The sequence below is a fragment of the Lutjanus erythropterus genome, chromosome 23 (assembly GCF_056507025.1).
Source record: "Lutjanus erythropterus isolate fLutEry1 chromosome 23, fLutEry1.hap2, whole genome shotgun sequence".
Taxonomy (NCBI): Eukaryota; Metazoa; Chordata; class Actinopteri; order Lutjaniformes; family Lutjanidae; genus Lutjanus; species Lutjanus erythropterus.
The window spans coordinates 14,206,753-14,222,751 of NC_139339.1; the positions used below are offsets into that span (position 1 = coordinate 14,206,753).

The 15,999-nt window shown below is 37.3% G+C and overlaps 2 protein-coding genes and 1 long non-coding RNA gene across 5 annotated transcripts in view; 1 reads left to right on the top strand and 2 right to left on the bottom strand.

Moving 5' to 3' along the window:
* cirop (ciliated left-right organizer metallopeptidase) overlaps window positions 1-15,052 on the bottom strand; it is a 33,108-nt gene extending 18,056 nt beyond the window's left edge. Inside the window, exons 1-13 of one of the 3 annotated variants that reach the window (XM_084711789.1) lie at window positions 14,525-15,052; window positions 14,342-14,435; window positions 13,895-13,946; window positions 13,602-13,751; window positions 12,674-12,799; window positions 11,966-12,050; window positions 11,395-11,540; window positions 11,126-11,309; window positions 10,933-11,002; window positions 10,711-10,807; window positions 10,326-10,433; window positions 10,078-10,215; window positions 8,655-9,754 (exon numbers count right to left, since the gene is read on the bottom strand). In XM_084711789.1, the coding sequence (XP_084567915.1) occupies window positions 9,635-9,754; window positions 10,078-10,215; window positions 10,326-10,433; window positions 10,711-10,807; window positions 10,933-11,002; window positions 11,126-11,309; window positions 11,395-11,540; window positions 11,966-12,050; window positions 12,674-12,799; window positions 13,602-13,751; window positions 13,895-13,946; window positions 14,342-14,435; window positions 14,525-14,900 (1,746 nt within the window). In that variant the 5' untranslated portion in view covers window positions 14,901-15,052 and the 3' untranslated portion in view covers window positions 8,655-9,634. Of the gene's footprint in view, window positions 1-8,654; window positions 9,755-10,077; window positions 10,216-10,325; window positions 10,434-10,710; window positions 10,808-10,932; window positions 11,003-11,125; window positions 11,310-11,394; window positions 11,547-11,965; window positions 12,051-12,673; window positions 12,800-13,601; window positions 13,755-13,894; window positions 13,947-14,341; window positions 14,436-14,524 lie in introns of those variants that run through there. The other 2 variants (XM_084711787.1, XM_084711788.1) reach the window with 2 other exon arrangements.
* Window positions 3,154-6,946, bottom strand: LOC146305749 (uncharacterized). The gene is made up of 2 exons (XR_014769037.1): window positions 6,730-6,946; window positions 3,154-3,378 (listed from the first exon to the last, which is right to left on the bottom strand). It is a non-coding gene; the product is annotated as an uncharacterized LOC146305749 (long non-coding RNA).
* Window positions 7,063-8,441, top strand: LOC146305750 (E3 ubiquitin-protein ligase RNF19A-like). Its single transcript, XM_084711790.1, has 4 exons — window positions 7,063-7,231; window positions 7,381-7,481; window positions 7,661-7,807; window positions 7,936-8,441. Exons 1-4 carry the CDS (start codon window positions 7,153-7,155, stop codon window positions 8,392-8,394), a joined length of 786 nt encoding a protein of 261 aa, XP_084567916.1. The 5' UTR covers window positions 7,063-7,152; the 3' UTR covers window positions 8,395-8,441.
* Window positions 15,053-15,999: the final 947 nt, after the last annotated feature.

Consider the following 15,999-nt stretch of genomic DNA (forward strand, 5'->3'; position numbering starts at 1 on the left):
ATGTAAGGGATGGGCTCTCACACACACACAACTGTTAACGTCTGCTTCTTGCAGTTTCACCTTGACCACATAGCTTTCTGTGCAAGAGAAACTAGAGCAAGAGAAAGTGCAAGAGAAACTAAGTCAGCCAGTACTGTTGATTGTCTGATACTTTTAACATTTTGCAAACAAAGAAGGACAAAGATCAAGCATTTTAAAATACATTTTCTAGTGCAGTGCCCATCTCAGAGGTTTGTAGGTGGGCCTTCACTGAAATCCACTCCAGGTATTCAGCAACATCACTTTGATGACATTGCTGCCCTGTTCAGAACTGACTTGAGAACAAATACATGTAAACAGGGAAGCCACTCTTTTTCTGAATAAATAGCACTTTAATGTTTATGTCTCAAACGATTTCATTGAATGCAATTATATTCTAGTAGTTCTAACACAATCTACATGGAGTGAGGAACTTAAATCATAACCTCTTGAATATAAGACCATTCACTGAGACTGGATGAGAAATAAACATTATAGTTCTTTTTATTCCAAAATACAGCAGCTCCTCCATGTACGTGTATTTTTCAGCGACACTGATGTGTTGCAGCAACAAGCCAAACTGGACTTGGACCCAATTGCTGCATTCGACACAGTTGATCGGAAGTTACTGCTTGACAGACTAGAAAAGTGAGTGGGTCTTTCTGGCACCGTTCTAAATTTGTTTAAATCTTATTTACAAGACAGGGATTTCTTTGTGTTACTTGGCAATTATGAATCTGTGCGAACAAAAATTGCATGTAGAGTTTCTTTATCTGCTAAGTAAGTGCATTGAAGTAAACAATATGTTGATGTGGCAGAATTTTCTACAACTAAACACTGAGAAAACTGAGATAGTTGTTTTTGGCCCCAGAGAACAAAGATGAAAGATCAGTGCTCACCTTGAATCTTTGGTCTTAGAGGCTACAGTTGACATTTAGGCTAAAAACATGGTGTAAATGGTGTCTTTTTGGGTCAAATTTTAATGTCATGGCTTACGGACACTTGGATGACACCACACAAGCAGTATGGAGGCATTTTGTGGGGGTTTTGTGTTCTTTTTTTACATTTTAAAACCGGTCACCATTCACTTAAATTGTACTGTATTTGGCTGCAACATTGTTTTCTGCTGAAGCTCCGGGAGTGTTTTGTGAACCAGAGCAGATACTGCCTGATGTACGATAAAAATACTGTCACAATGGAATAACTGGTCCCTTATTGAGGAAAAAACTCACTCTGAAATAAATCACTGAACTGAGTACTGTCACCATTCAAAAATCTGTTCACATCTCTTCCTCGCCAACGTCATTGTGTCCCATCTGCCTCTTCACTTCATCTTCAGTGTCCATTTCTTCTACTGTTCACATGAATGGCTCCATCTGTTAGATATTGTGAAGGAGGTTTGTTACACTGCAGGTTTGAAGGAAATGTAATTTATTCTGTGATTCAGTCACTAAAATGTTGGTATTAAAGTGATAAGTTACATTTTCATCTCATGAGTTACAGTTCAGAGCACTGAGCAATACTTACTACCAAATGGACAGTTCATAAGTGAAAAGCACCTCCCTCTCTTCTTATCTGCATCAGATGCAGCATCTGTTCAGAACAAATATAATGTACTGTCAAAGATTGGAAATATACAGGATTTGTTTGAATGTAATACAAGAGGCACAGGGTGCCTTTTTTTTTTTTTTTTTTTTTTTTAGTGCCTGACTGTTCCTTGGTGCCTGCCTTCGTCCTCTCATCACAACCTCTGTCACCCCCCTAATTTCTTCCAGTTTGTAATTAATGGTTTCATGTGATGCTGAAAGGAACAGGGCTGTCATTTTCCCATGTCCTTACATCTGTACTTATCATTTCACACACTGCTGCACAGTTTTTAAATTATTCAGTTTTATATTATGACCTGCTCCACTAACGGATCCGTTTGATCCTTAATGCACATTTTATGATGATCATGAAATGTCTGTTAGGATAGCAGATACTGAATAGTAATCATGGGTTGATATCCAGTAAAACAAACAATACTTAGCATGCATACAAACAAAACACATTAACAGATTTGTGTCCAAACTCAAAACTTCCATCAAACCTTAAATCATTTGTGCCCCCACCCTTTGTACTTTTACTTAAGTATTTTTCTAACACTAGTACTTTTATTTGTAATTGAGTAATATTTTAGCAATGTAATAGTATTTGTACTTGAGTACAGATTTTCAGTACTCTTTCCACCACTGCTAATAAATTAAGAACAACAGCAATAACAAAACATTAAAGCAGTACACAGCCGAAAAATGGTATAGGCTAATTAAAGGGGTTTTCTTTTCTTATTTATTTATTTTTCATTTGGTTTGTTCTTTGTTTTTTTATGTTATTCCTTAGTCAGAAACGGTGTTGTTTTGTGGCCTACTGTTGTCATATTGTTAACAACGGTTATGTCCATATTTAAGTGAATTTCATAAGCGGGGGTTGACCACATGCGATCATTTCCTTGTAGGGTATTAACTGTTAAACTTTATGGACTTTTTGTTTTCATGACTTAAGTAATGTCACTCTGAAAGTAGTGTGTGTGCAGACACATATGTGCAAACTTGTAGTTGATATTGTTGGAGTTCTACAAATACACCACCACAAATGTGCCCTGGGCCAGAATAAAGTATAAGGTCAACCGAGGTTGCAGATTTAAGTGGAAATACTGGCTCGCCCTCCTTCCCACTCCTTAATTTTTTTTAAATTTGTTTGACAGTAAAAGTAATCTAAATGCAATAACAAACTGTACCAAGAAGAGTCATTTCAAATTGCCCATTTGCCCAACTGACGTCTGCTCATCCTAAAAGTAGTACAGGAATTATGACGTCATTATTTCTAAAAATCCTGGCTATAACCATGATGTCTTCACGAATAGCCATTTATTTGTTTGCTTGTTTGTTTGTTTTTCATTTTATGAAATTAGTAGGGTTGGCTGCACCAGGTCTATCACACATTGACGGATGAGAGTCGCAATTTATTTTGTAATATCTTGTAAGAATTTTTATTGGTTCTGAAAACAATTTGATCATGCGGGAACAAAATCCATCTGCACTGATTGTGATTCATTGTTTCAATGGCACATGAAATAAAGATCAGAAACGGAGGACTGAGTTAAGACTTTATTTATTAATGTGTTTGCAAGTGAATTGTTTTTGGTAGATGTAAATCATTTCATTGTGACTGTGTTGGGAGTCTCTGGGGTTTTTCTTCATCAGATGCCTCCGACCGTTAACAGCGTTGTGTGAATAGTAGACATGTGCCGGATCCCATAGGATAGCAGAGTTTGCTTATCCTCCAGTCTGTCGGATCCGAAGATAAGTTGATAGTTGTCACCTTAAAAGAAAAAAAACATAGTCTTAAGTGTAAGGTCTAGAACTTAAATTAATTAATATGTTTGAGTTAATGTCTTAAAATATCAGCGTGTACACATTTAACTATTTCCTTACAAGTTGACATATATACAAGATTTAAAACAGTTCCAATAATATCCTAAAACTACATATTCATGTTCTTCTCCTCTATGTCCCGTCTGAGTCCTCCGTCAGGTCGGTGTCATGAGAGAACAGAGAAGTGCCTTAATGAAGCTGAAAAACTATGGCAAGCCGTTTTAACATTTAATAGCTAAATTTGACTATCCGGAATCAACATTATAGATATCAATAATTTCATTTTTACTAGTCGTAATTATATTATGACTAGTAAGAATTTTCATTGAAGATATCTATAACTTTATTCTGACTAGTCAAAAGTACATTTAGAGATATCTGCAATTCAGTTTTGACTAGTCAAAACAGAATTGCAGATATCCGAAATGACGTCACTTAAACCGACACTCGACTCGTCACACATCCTAAATGACAATTACAGATATCTGTAATTCAGTTTTGACTAGGCGGAATGAAAATTAAAGATATCTCAAACGTAATTATGACTAGTCAGAATTGTTGTGCAAGACGTTGCGCATGCGAGGCTTCCCATTCGTTGCTCATTATTATGGCAAGCTTTCCATTGGATACTGGCTCAGTAAACAAAACAATTGAACAGTGTTAGAAGAAGAAATGCACACAAAGAAGAAAAAGTAGAAGAAATGGCGGTTGCTGTTGTGGACAAGGTTGTTAGAAAATGCCACGAAATAGAACGAGCTTATCGCCAAGGAATTTGGTTTGAAGGGTTTTGATTGATTGAATAGGAAGCCCTATAGCCATACACATGGCAAGCCGCTCCTACCACCCACTTGCTCCCGCCTCCCACTTTTACAGATATCTGCAATGTCATTTCGCCTTGTCAAAATTCCAATACAAGATATCTGCAATTACATTCTGACTAGGTAGATTGCAGGTAAAAGATATCTCCAATTCGAGATATCTCTAATCAAAATCCCTTCCAAGATATCCACAACCCCATTATAGATATCTACATCTGAATTATGACTATCCATAATCCCAGCTAGAGATATCTACAACATAATTTTGACTAGTCGTAATTCCAACTCAAGATATCTACAATGTAATTCTGGCTAGGTAAAACTCATTTTAAGATATCTCGGAAAAACAAAGCAGATATCTTGAATTAAGGGAATTTGGAGATATCTTTAAATTGAATTAGGGATATCCATAATTCAGATGTAGATATCTTTAAATGGAATTAAGGATATCCATAATTCATATGTAGATATCTGCAATGCGAGTTGTGGATATCTGCAATTTAATTACGGATATCTGTAATGACAAACCCCATACACATGAATGGGAAAAGTGACGTCATTTGTCCTAGTAAAAATTACATTGTGGATATCTGAAATGATAATTGTGTATAGGAAGAATTACTTTGTGGATATCTGAAATGTTATTTTTGAATAGGAAGAAATGAATTACAGATATCTGCGATACATATCCAGCCTAGCTATTAAATGTTAAAACGGCTTGCCATAAAAAACAGTATCGACGTTTTGTGCCGAGAACTATTAGAAATAGTTATGCAGTTATGCAGGTAAGAGTGACTGTGGCTATAGCCTACGACATGTTACCCATGTTCTTACTTTCTAGATGCTGATACCTATGGCAAGCCGTTTTAACATTTAATAGCTAAATTTGACTATCCGGAATTAACATTATAGATATCAATAATTTCATTTTGACTAGTCGTAATTATATTATGACTATTAAGTATTTTCATTGAAGATATCTATAACTTCATTCTGACTAGTCAAAAGTACATTTAGAGATATCTGCAATTCAATTGTGACTAGTCAAAACAGAATTGCAGATATCCGAAATGACGTCACTTAAACCGACACTCGACTCGTCGCACATCCTAAATGACAATTACAGATATCTGTAATTCAGTTTTGACTAGGCGGAATGAAAATTAAAGATATCTCAAACGTAATTATGACTAGTCAGAATTGTTGTGCAAGACGTTGCGCATGCGAGGCTTCCCATTCGTTGCTCATTATTATGGCAAGCTTTCCATTGGATACTGGCTCAGTAAACAAAACAATTGAACAGTGTTAGAAGAAGAAATGCACATGAAGAAGAAAAAGTAGAAGAAATGGCGGTTGCTGTTGTGGACAAGGTTGTCAGAAAATGCCACGAAATAGAACAAGTTTATCGCCAAGGAATTTGGTTTGAAGGGTTTTGATTGATTGAATAGGAAGCCCTATAGCCATACACATGGCAAGCCGCTCCTACCACCCACTTGCTCCCGCCTCCCACTTTTACAGATATCTGCAATGTCATTTCGCCTTGTCAAAATCCCAATACAAGATATCTGCAATTACATTCTGACTAGGTAGATTGCAGGTAAAAGATATCTCCAATTCGAGATATCTCTAATCAAAATCCATTCCAAGATATCCACAACCCCATTATAGATATCTACATCTGAATTATGACTATCCATAATCCCAGCTAGAGATATCTGCAACATAATTTTGACTAGTCGTAGTTCCAACTCAAGATATCTATAATGTAATTCTGGCTAGGTAAAACTCATTTTAAGATATCTCGAAAAACAAAGCAGATATCTTGAATTAAGGGCATTTGGAGATATCTTTAAATGGAATTAGGGATATCCATAATTCAGATGTAGATATCTGCAATGCGAGTTGTGGATATCTGCAATTTAATTACGGATATCTGTAATGACAAACCCCATACACATGAATGGGGAAAGTGATGTCATTTGTCCTAGTAAAAATTACATTGTGGATATCTGAAATGATAATTGTGTATAGGAAGAATTACTTTGTGGATATCTGAAATGTTATTTTTGAATAGGAAGAAATTAATTACAGATATCTGCAATACATATCCAGCCTATCTATTAAATGTTAAAACGGCTTGCCATAGATACCCTCTGACGAACTTGTGCTGGTTTATTCTGGGACATTTTACACAGACTGTGTCAGTATGATGGACTATGAAAGATTTTTTTGTGTGTGTGTTTAATTCTTAGCTCATGGAGAGTATTCAAGGATTTTTCTGTTATTGAAGTGCTTAGCGTCGATGCCGATGCCCAAAATGTAAATTAGTATAAGCTATAGCATCCTCACTTTTCTTATAAAAGCGCATACAGCTTTCTTATTGGCTCTGTGTTGCTATTTGACATCGCGTGAAACCGGCCAGTGTGAACGTAATTTCCACGTAGATGTCCTGCAAATAAAATGACAAATGGTTTGCATACCTTTGTTTAGTTTTTTGGTGATCGTCTCCTTTAATTGCAGGACAGTGATCTTCTTCATCTCTTCTTCAGTGTCGCACAGATCGATGATCTTCGCTATTGCCCCTTCGGCTTCAAATACTTTGACTTGTATCATTTTGCAATGAGGTCGGTACAGTGAGGACTGTGGGCTGTGGAGTGCTCTTCTGACTTGTTTATTCAGGTACAGAAACTGAAACTTTACACGTCACGTACATATATAATTTCTGGGGTTGCGTCAATAGCCTACTTTGCGTCACATAGGGCAGGAAGAATCACGTGACTTAGTAGAAACGATAGCGAAAGAAAAGAAATCTCACAGCTCTGGTTTTTAGTAGAGAAGCAGTTCTTGGCGTGTAACGGAGCAGAGTGACTGTCACGAGCAACAACTCCGGGCAACATAGCGTTATGACAACTGGACAAGAGAAGTGTTATGATCCTCGAGACAAAACATTAACATTTGTCGATGGAGAGGATGAACATGACTGTAAGTAAACAAATATCATATTACCAGTTAGTCCTGAAAAATACAGTATAAGTATATAAACTTCTAATATATGACTTATTTTACATGCATTTAAATATGCCGTTCTTAATTATAATTTAATACTTTTTTTGTTTTGTTTTGTCCTATAGTTGAGTGTGATGACTTCAAGTCTCTCAAAGCAAAGATGTCCTGTGGTCATACTGTCACTCCGATGTCTCTCACAAACTGGTGTCGCAGGAAGCTGGACGAGGTATCTGTGTTTATCAGTTTCATCATGAAATTTTAATAATATTCTAGTTAATAAACTTCACTGTCCAGATAGAATTTGAACTTGAAGTTGGTCGTTATTTGTAGTGAATCATTCAAGCTGTAACATGTTGAAAAATGCTGAATAATTTGCAGATTTCACTAATTTTCCTTTTTATTAAGGGTGAGTGCGGATTTGTGTGCGGTGTGTGTAAAGCTGAGTGGCCATATAAGGAGGTCTGTAAAATGGCTCTTCTGACTCCAGAAGAAAGGGAAGAATTTGAAAAGACATTGTTCATAAATGCTGGCAAGGTTATCAATGTCAAGGCAGTAAGTATGTCTAGTATCTCAATTACACTATTTACAAACTGTTATTAGAAAAAAAAAAAAAGTTGTACAAATACAAGGGTGGATTTCAAAACATCTCTTCCTGTTTTTCATGTATCTTCACTTCGCAGTGTCCTGGTTGCAAGTATTTTGTGATGAGAACTGATCTCCAGGATCTGAGTGTCAAATGCCCAAAATGTACCACCAAAAATGGGCGGTATATATTCTGCTGGCAGTGTTTGAAGGAATGGAAAGGTCCGGCTCCACGCTCAGATCGTTGTGGAAATGATGGCTGCATCAATCCAGCACTAGAAATACTAAGAACCTCTCCAGACATCGTCTTTGAGTCTGTAAGAAATGTCACTGGTTGTCCCACCACCCGTGCCTGTCCCACCTGTGGTGTTCTGATAGATCACAACAAAACAAAATGTAAAAACGTTGTCTGTGGACGGTGTAAAGTGGAGTTCTGTTTTGTGTGTCTGAAGATCACTAAAGAGTGCCAGAAAATAACTCCACTCAGCTATTATGATGTGTGTTCCACTGGTGTAGCACCTAGACAGACCACTATACCTGTGTGGAAGAGGAAATAGGCTGCATGTCCATCTGTCTGTGGAGAGAAAAATATCTGAGTGGGATATCACACAGCATGACTTCATTTTCTAATATTTTAAACTCTGTGTACTTTGTTTTTTGTAAGAACCACTTCTGCTGAAGTTTGCTTTTGTTTCTTTAATGTTAATTAATGTAATTTTTACAGTGTATTAATTTTGATCTGAATTTCACATTTCATTCTTTCATCATTGTTTCCTCATTTGTATATTCTTCAAGCATAACGTTTTCCTGTAAATTAAAAAAAAAAAATCAATATATACTAATGGTTTGTAATGAGGGAGTGAACAGGTCCTGGTCTGGGCCAAAGTAAAGTCAGGGGGTATCACAATGTATAGATCACAATGTATAGATGTAAAGCTCATGTACCTACAACTGGAAGAAGAAGCAAAGCAGGAAACTAACATCTCCTCAAGGAGTAATATCAGGTCACAGGCATAACTTTTCATCTGGGCAGCTTTCGACTGTAAAAATTTAAAAAGACAGCAAAAGAAAAGAAAAACAGACAACATGAATGAATCCTAACTTTTTCACTTCAGTATGTCATTGTCAGTAATTGTGATATATTGGTGATGCCCTTGTAAAAACATTATAAATAGTGGAGATAAGAAGGTTTAATTTATTTCAACACTCCTGTTCATAGATTTACAAAAATACATTGAACAAGATCAAACCAAAACAACTCATTTTAACTGTATAACTGAAGAAACTCACACCTGGCTTGAGATATCTATAATGTTGTTTAGCCAATCCCATGTCAAATAATGTCCATGATTTTTCTGTTAAATAATAAAAAATCTAATAAAATTAAATGATTTGTTTGAATGAATTCTTCCACTTTCACATTAATATCATGATTTAGCCTAAAAACAAGCCATCAAAATCAGATTATTCAAGTCTTTCAACACTGAAAGTTTACATTAAAAGTTTTTTAAAGGCAGCGTTTACTGCAGTTCACTGTGATCCTCAGGAGCAGAGTGGATCCTGACCCTGCAGGAACAACATTTTCTGTGAAACACCACGACTGCAGCCAGGAGACACAGAGCAGCGGTGATGCTGAGTGCTGTGGCTACAGTGAGCTCTGTAGGACATCTGAGGAGCGACCAGGTCCCACTCTGGACTGAAGTTAATGTCTCAAAGGGATCACTGTCCAAAAAAGCAGCAAAGTAAAGTTAGTATGAGTTACAGATTATAATAAAGCAGGAAGCTGCCTGTTTGAAGTCATACTTGCCTTGTGATAGAAGCAGGAAATATACTGACATCGTCTGAGGGAGGAGTGATGTCAGCATACAGACATAATCTCCTGTCAGGGCAGGAAACTAAACCCTGGTATCCTTTTATCTGTCAGTTAAAAACAGCAAAGACAGTAGATTACATTTCAAATGTTTGGTGCAGCACTGTTTTGTGCTCCAACCCTAATTATAATAATATAATATATAATATATCTTATATAGCACTTTTCAAGCTAGAAGCATTAAGTCCTTCCCATAGACATCGTAAAAACAATCACAAATAGTCCTAAAACAAGCAAAACAATTGCAATAAATTTAAAATTAGGTGGCTGCACACCAGAGCTGTATTATATAAACAAATAGGCCTAGTTCTGAGGCAGAAAGTCCATTAAGTCCATAGTCCATAATGTGACTCTATAATCTGAAGGATACCTGTATGCTGCCCCCTGCTGGACAGTCCACCCACTCAGAGCCAGACACCTGGATTTGGTACCTGTTTGGTCCAGTACACCTGTGTCTGTAACAACGTCCCTCCACAGAGCTGCTGAACACAAGAAACTCACTGTGGATCTAAAACACAGACAGAAAGAGGAAAATAATGTTAAACGAGGAGACACTCAGTGGATTAGTACACACATACAGTGTACAGTACATGCACACACACACACACACACACACACCTGTCTGGTCAGGTTGGAGAAGAAGCAACGGCTATCAAAGCCAAATATTTCCCCGTTCCACTCCTCTTCATCTGACCGCCTGCCATTTTCCTCTTTCCAACATTCACTCTGGAGGACAAGAAGAGGAAAAAAGTGAAAATTTGGCGCTACAACAGCAATCAGCTGGCAAAGACTGCAAATGATTGCATGAAATATAGAACTAATCTCATATTCCTGCTTCACAGAATTGGAAATCTTCAAGTCCAGAGCACAGATGTGAAGAAGCATATTATTTTGAAAATTAGGAAAATAAGTAAAGACGTCTGGCAAAGCAAAATGGGAAAAAATAATTTCATTAACTCTATAATCTGAAGGATACTGTTTGGTGAAGATGAATAAAACTCACTCCATTTTTGAGGGGTTTATACACTCGACATCCCTCCAGGTATTGATCAGTCTGGCACTCCCCCTTGTGGAGGTGAAGATAATGACACCCAAATCCACTGAGAAGAAGGAATAAAGCAAAATTTAGTCCTGGAAATGCAGTATAAAAAGAAAAACGTGAGCAAAATTCAATCTGAAAACATAAGATTTTGTGTAGGAAACAAATACATAATTATAAATCTACCTGCCGTTGCAGAAAAAGGATGACGGCTTGTCCTGACAGGTTGACAGCGACCCAAACATGGTTCCTTCACCTGTAAAAATACACATTTATCATTAAATCATGCACTGCAGACAATATAATCACAATAATAACACAGATTTTACATGTATTATTATGTTTACATTGAATATGTACACATTTCATCTTTTCTTACCATCTCCCCAGACTAGACTCTGTGCCCGGCTCAGGTTGACAGTGTACCAGCCTGTATCCTGTAATGCAGCCAAGGTGACCGGGTCGATCCGGACTGTGGTCGGGTCTCCCAGCACCGCTGCCATGATGGAGCCCTGCAGGACCCGGGACTCCCAGTGAGAGGACACCCTGCCTAGAGGTGCATCCTGAGAAAAGAAAATGTAAAACATGTAAGAAAAACACATAATAAATGTAAAATACAGGTTAATCTGGAGCTGCTCGGTACTGCACCAGGTTCTCTAGCGGCCCTCCCAGCTCAGGGTCAGTGGATGTCAGGTGTTTCTGCAGGGCTGAGATGACAGACGGGGTGTAAATCCTCATCTGGCCTGATGCATCAGAGTGAGTCACTTTGCCTCGAGGAGAACAGTCAGCTCCCACTGAAGCTCCAAGAAAAACACATTAATACAGAAGATCTGTTTTCTAATGTATTTGATCTTTAATGTGAGTTAAAATGTTAAAAATAGCCCTAAATTATGTTTTTCCATTTACAATATGTCTGCTCTGCTTATAACATGTTTATTCCACTCTTTTTGTCTTATTTTATTATTGTGTATTTCTTTTTTTGTACTTTAATTTGCTTGATTTAATTTATTTGTAAGGCTGAAATGCTTTAATCTTTATTTTCTCATGTAAAGCACAAAATGACTTTGTTTCAAATGTTTTATTAGGATGCTATTATTACTATAACTGTTATTAAACCACTTTACATTTTTTAAATTTATTTATAATGTTCTTTTTAAGTAGACTGAATTAAACATTTATCTAAAAATATAATAAAATATAAAAAATGATATTTAAAAACCTGGAGAAGAGGAGAGGCAGTCTGTCCAGGTGTGGAAGAGATGTTTAGAGAAACCAAGGGCATGAAACAGCTCATGGATCACAGTCTGGAAAACAGATGAACGAACACAATTCAACACATCAAGAGAAGCATTAATATTAATCAGAGTTGGGCAGTAATGGATTACATGTAATCAAGATTATGTAAGCAGATTACAAAGAATAAGTCATTGTACTCAGCCTAGATAATGTCTGAAAAATGTGCAATTACATTATAGTTACATTATCAAGAATTACTTAAATACTTTTTTAAATTACATTTTTAAAATATGGTAATTTTCATTTTTTTAAAAACTGTTTTCGTAATAACCAACACTCTATTAACTCATTAAAGGGCATCTGACATACGGGCTTACTTAAAATTGTTTTACACAAAAAAATAAGAGAAATACAAAAATGCATTTTATTTGCATGAACACATTTTGAGATGTTTAAATAATAAAATAATATTTGTGGAACTTAATTTTTTTGTGGCTACGTCCAGTTCTTTAGTATAAGGTGTAATATTTTCAATCTTTGATAAGATAAATCCAGAAGTATGAGGATTAGATAACATTTTTTGGAATCCAGTGGATTACGTTACTATTTACAAAAATGGTCACGTATTCAGTAACAGACTACATTTCAAAGTAATCTGATCCAACCTTGTTATCAACATTATTGTTGGTACCTGTACAGCAGCCTGGTGGCTGTATGTGGCTGCTGTCAGTCTGTCCCTGCAGACGACCACCACACCAGCTACAGGTCGTCCATGGACGTCCGTCTGGCAGTGGACAGCGTAGGCTAAAACTTTAGGCTGAGGGGTGGACAGGACAGAAGGAGGGAGGTAAAGTGAGGAAAGTATCAGCAGTGAATGACATCTGCAAATACTTTTAAAACTCGACATTTGATCTTAAGTTAATAAAGGTGAATTCTGACAATCATTACTTTTCATGCGAAAAACATTTTAACATTCCAGTTTCACAAATGTGAGAATGTGCTGCTTTTCCTTTAAGTATTTTAATAATATCAATTTATTTTTCAGAATTTTGAGGTTTGTACTGATGTTTGAGGAAAAGTTGTCACTTTGGGCTCTGGATAATTGTGACAGCATTTCTAACATTTTACAAACCAAACAACCAGTCGATTATAGAAGAGAATAATCAGCAGATAATCCCACAGTGAACATAATCATTAGTTGCATTAGCTCCACCTGAGCCAACTATAACACTAAAATCCTGCTGATTAATAAAAGTTTAACGATACTATATAATTGTACAACAGTCACAGGGGACTTTTTTTTTTTTTTTGCATTCAGTGCTTTTACTTTTAATCCTTTACTTTTGAACATTTTCCTGATAATATTTAAGCAACATTTAACCAATTACCTAGCATCTGGGTTTGAGGGGCTAAAAATCAAAGCAGTGAGTGTTTAAGATGTAAGGAAAAATACACTTGCTTTCATTTTTAAATTATCATTTTGTGTCAAATTATTGATACTTTTTGTACATAATTATTCTGTTGTTTTGTTCTAACACACTTTGTAACTTTATTTTTTTTTTTAAAGTGCTTTAACTTAGATATGTTTGAAGAACTCAGTGTTTTCAGGCGGTCTTTACCTCAGCTCTACACTTGTCGGTGGCCTGTACGTGGAGGTACAGCAGGAAGTCAGTGTCGGGGAGTCCAGCACCTTCAGGACGGAGCTCAGTCCTGTGAGATGAATCAGCCTCTGAGTAAATATCACACCCAGCCAGATGATCATCGGGGATCTGCTGATAACAGGGATGGAAAATGATGCATTTTGACATATTTTGTAGTGGATTTTAAACGCTTTATGTGTACAGATACATGCTGTCTGTTATTTTTTCAGCTTACCACAGGAATACACTCAGTCAGTCAGTCTGACACTTACTGTCACATCCAGACAGGTCTCAGTTCTGTAGTTGTTGTTGGCTCGACCACACCTGAAGAGAGAAAATCATAACTTTTTAGATACATTTTAACAACATCTCTCCTTAGTTTAAGGGTCAATGTGTAGGATTTAGAGACTGCTTGAAATAAAACTAGAAACATGGCAGTGCAACATGGCAGCGTCCCTGGAGGAGGCCTCTGTAGATATATACAGCTCATGCCAAGTTGACTTGAAAGATGTCATTTACGATCACGTGTGTGTGCACATCTTCTGAACTGGATGTGTGTGATGCAATGGTGTGATCAGATAACCTTATTGACTACAAAAATGCAGACACAGGTTTGTATGTTAATTCAAACTGTACTCAGTACTCAATTCTAATTTTAAAAGTAGCCAGGTAAATTATAGAAAGTAATGCATACTTAAAACACCCCCCCACACACACACCTATTGTAGTTGGTAGTACTTGAATTCCTCCAGAGAAACTTGCAGTATTTGTTGACGTCTCTGCTGAGCCGCAGTGGACCAGGTACTCTGTTCACTATGAAACATCAACAGGTCATGATAGTATATGTTAGTCTGTGTGTGTGTGTGTGTGTGTGTGTGTGTGTGTGTGTGTGTGTTTCTCACCTGACAGTAAAGAAGACACCCTCTTCACAGCCTCCTCCACCGCTGCCTCCAGCCTCTCCTTCTCAGCTTTTGATAGGTTGTTGTTCTCCCTTGGAATCCAGCTCCGGATCCTGATTGGCTGTGGGGAGGTAGGAGTGGGCGGGTCTATATTTCTCAGGCTTCTCATCTGTTTCCCTGGCAGGCCATGCAGAGGTGATGCCCTCCCTCGTGGATGAGTCTGGGCTCTGAGTCTGGGCTCGTCCGGTGCAGCTCGGACCACCCTGACCTGCGCCTGAACTTCATCAAAGATGCACTTCTGCAGGGCTCCAGGGAAATCCACCACCACCATGACTGTCAGCACCCCCACCCAGAGTGTCCTGGATGGAGGTATAACCATAATGATAGCTGGAACCTATTTCAGGGTCACAGCGGGGATGAAGATTAGTTGTTGAACATTTTGGCTGAGGAGTTTTAGTCTGCAGGATATGTTCACTTGCACTTCATTTACAAATAAAGCAAATACATTTTGATCTCAGTGTAACTTCTCGATTAAGTAAATATGCAAATAGTATCAAATTATAGTACAGTGAATGTAAATATATGGCGTATTTCTGGCAGCCAATGAGGTCGTTTTAAAGGTGCCTGTAAAGCATTGGACTCACAAAGTAGGATAATATACACATATCAAAATCAAATATCAAATCAAAGATCATCATGGGCCAATTTTGACCTATGGGCTCCATTTTTCTACAACAGATAAGGTCAAGCATCTACCAGAGCAGCTGTTAGATGTAGTGCCAATTTCAGCTCCAACAATCAGCGTCTGTCCTGCAGCGTTAATCTATAAATTAAATATATGAATTATAATTACCTGGTGGGCAATCAACCTCAGTCCATCCATGTGGTCTCAGTCCTCATTGGCAAGGCAAACGGCTTCAATTTTTTGTCTGCATTTGCCCTTTATTCAGTGCCTCAGAGTGATGATCTGAACTTCTGCCTTTCCTCCAGAACAACAACTGAGGAGCTCTCTCAGAAGTCTGTGATTTTCTATAGGACTTTTGAATACAAAGCACAAGGACACGACTCTTTCGTCTGTTACTGAGGTGTCAGGTGTCTTTTCTTACACCATTTTCACCCACCTAGCCCCCCTCAATACACAAACACACACAAAACACACTAAACCCAACACTTAAAAGTGCAAATCGTTTAATCTCAGCCACGTTTTTACTTATATACAGTGAAGTTGACCCTAATAAACCATAAAATCACTTTCTCTCATATTTATCATCATTACATCGCAAATTTAAAACTTCTGGCTACTCCACATCGACCCTAATACATTCAACAAAGCAAAAACAGAACTTAAAGGGATAGTCTGGAGTTTTTTGAAGTGGGGTTGTATGAGGCACTTATAATAGTGAGTGTATTGCCTACAGCAGTTGACTGTCAACATACTCCTGCTTTGTAGAAACAGAGGAGTACGAGTACAGAAGCTA

Bases quoted from the DNA above. Each gene is read 5' to 3' on its own strand.
- LOC146305750 (XM_084711790.1), top strand. From the start codon at position 7,153: ATGACAACTGGACAAGAGAAGTGTTATGATCCTCGAGACAAAACATTA. The intron at 7,232-7,380 runs GTAAGTAAACAA...TTTGTCCTATAG, and splicing joins TGGAGAGGATGAACATGACT to TTGAGTGTGATGACTTCAAG. The intron at 7,808-7,935 runs GTAAGTATGTCT...TTCACTTCGCAG, and splicing joins AGGTTATCAATGTCAAGGCA to TGTCCTGGTTGCAAGTATTT.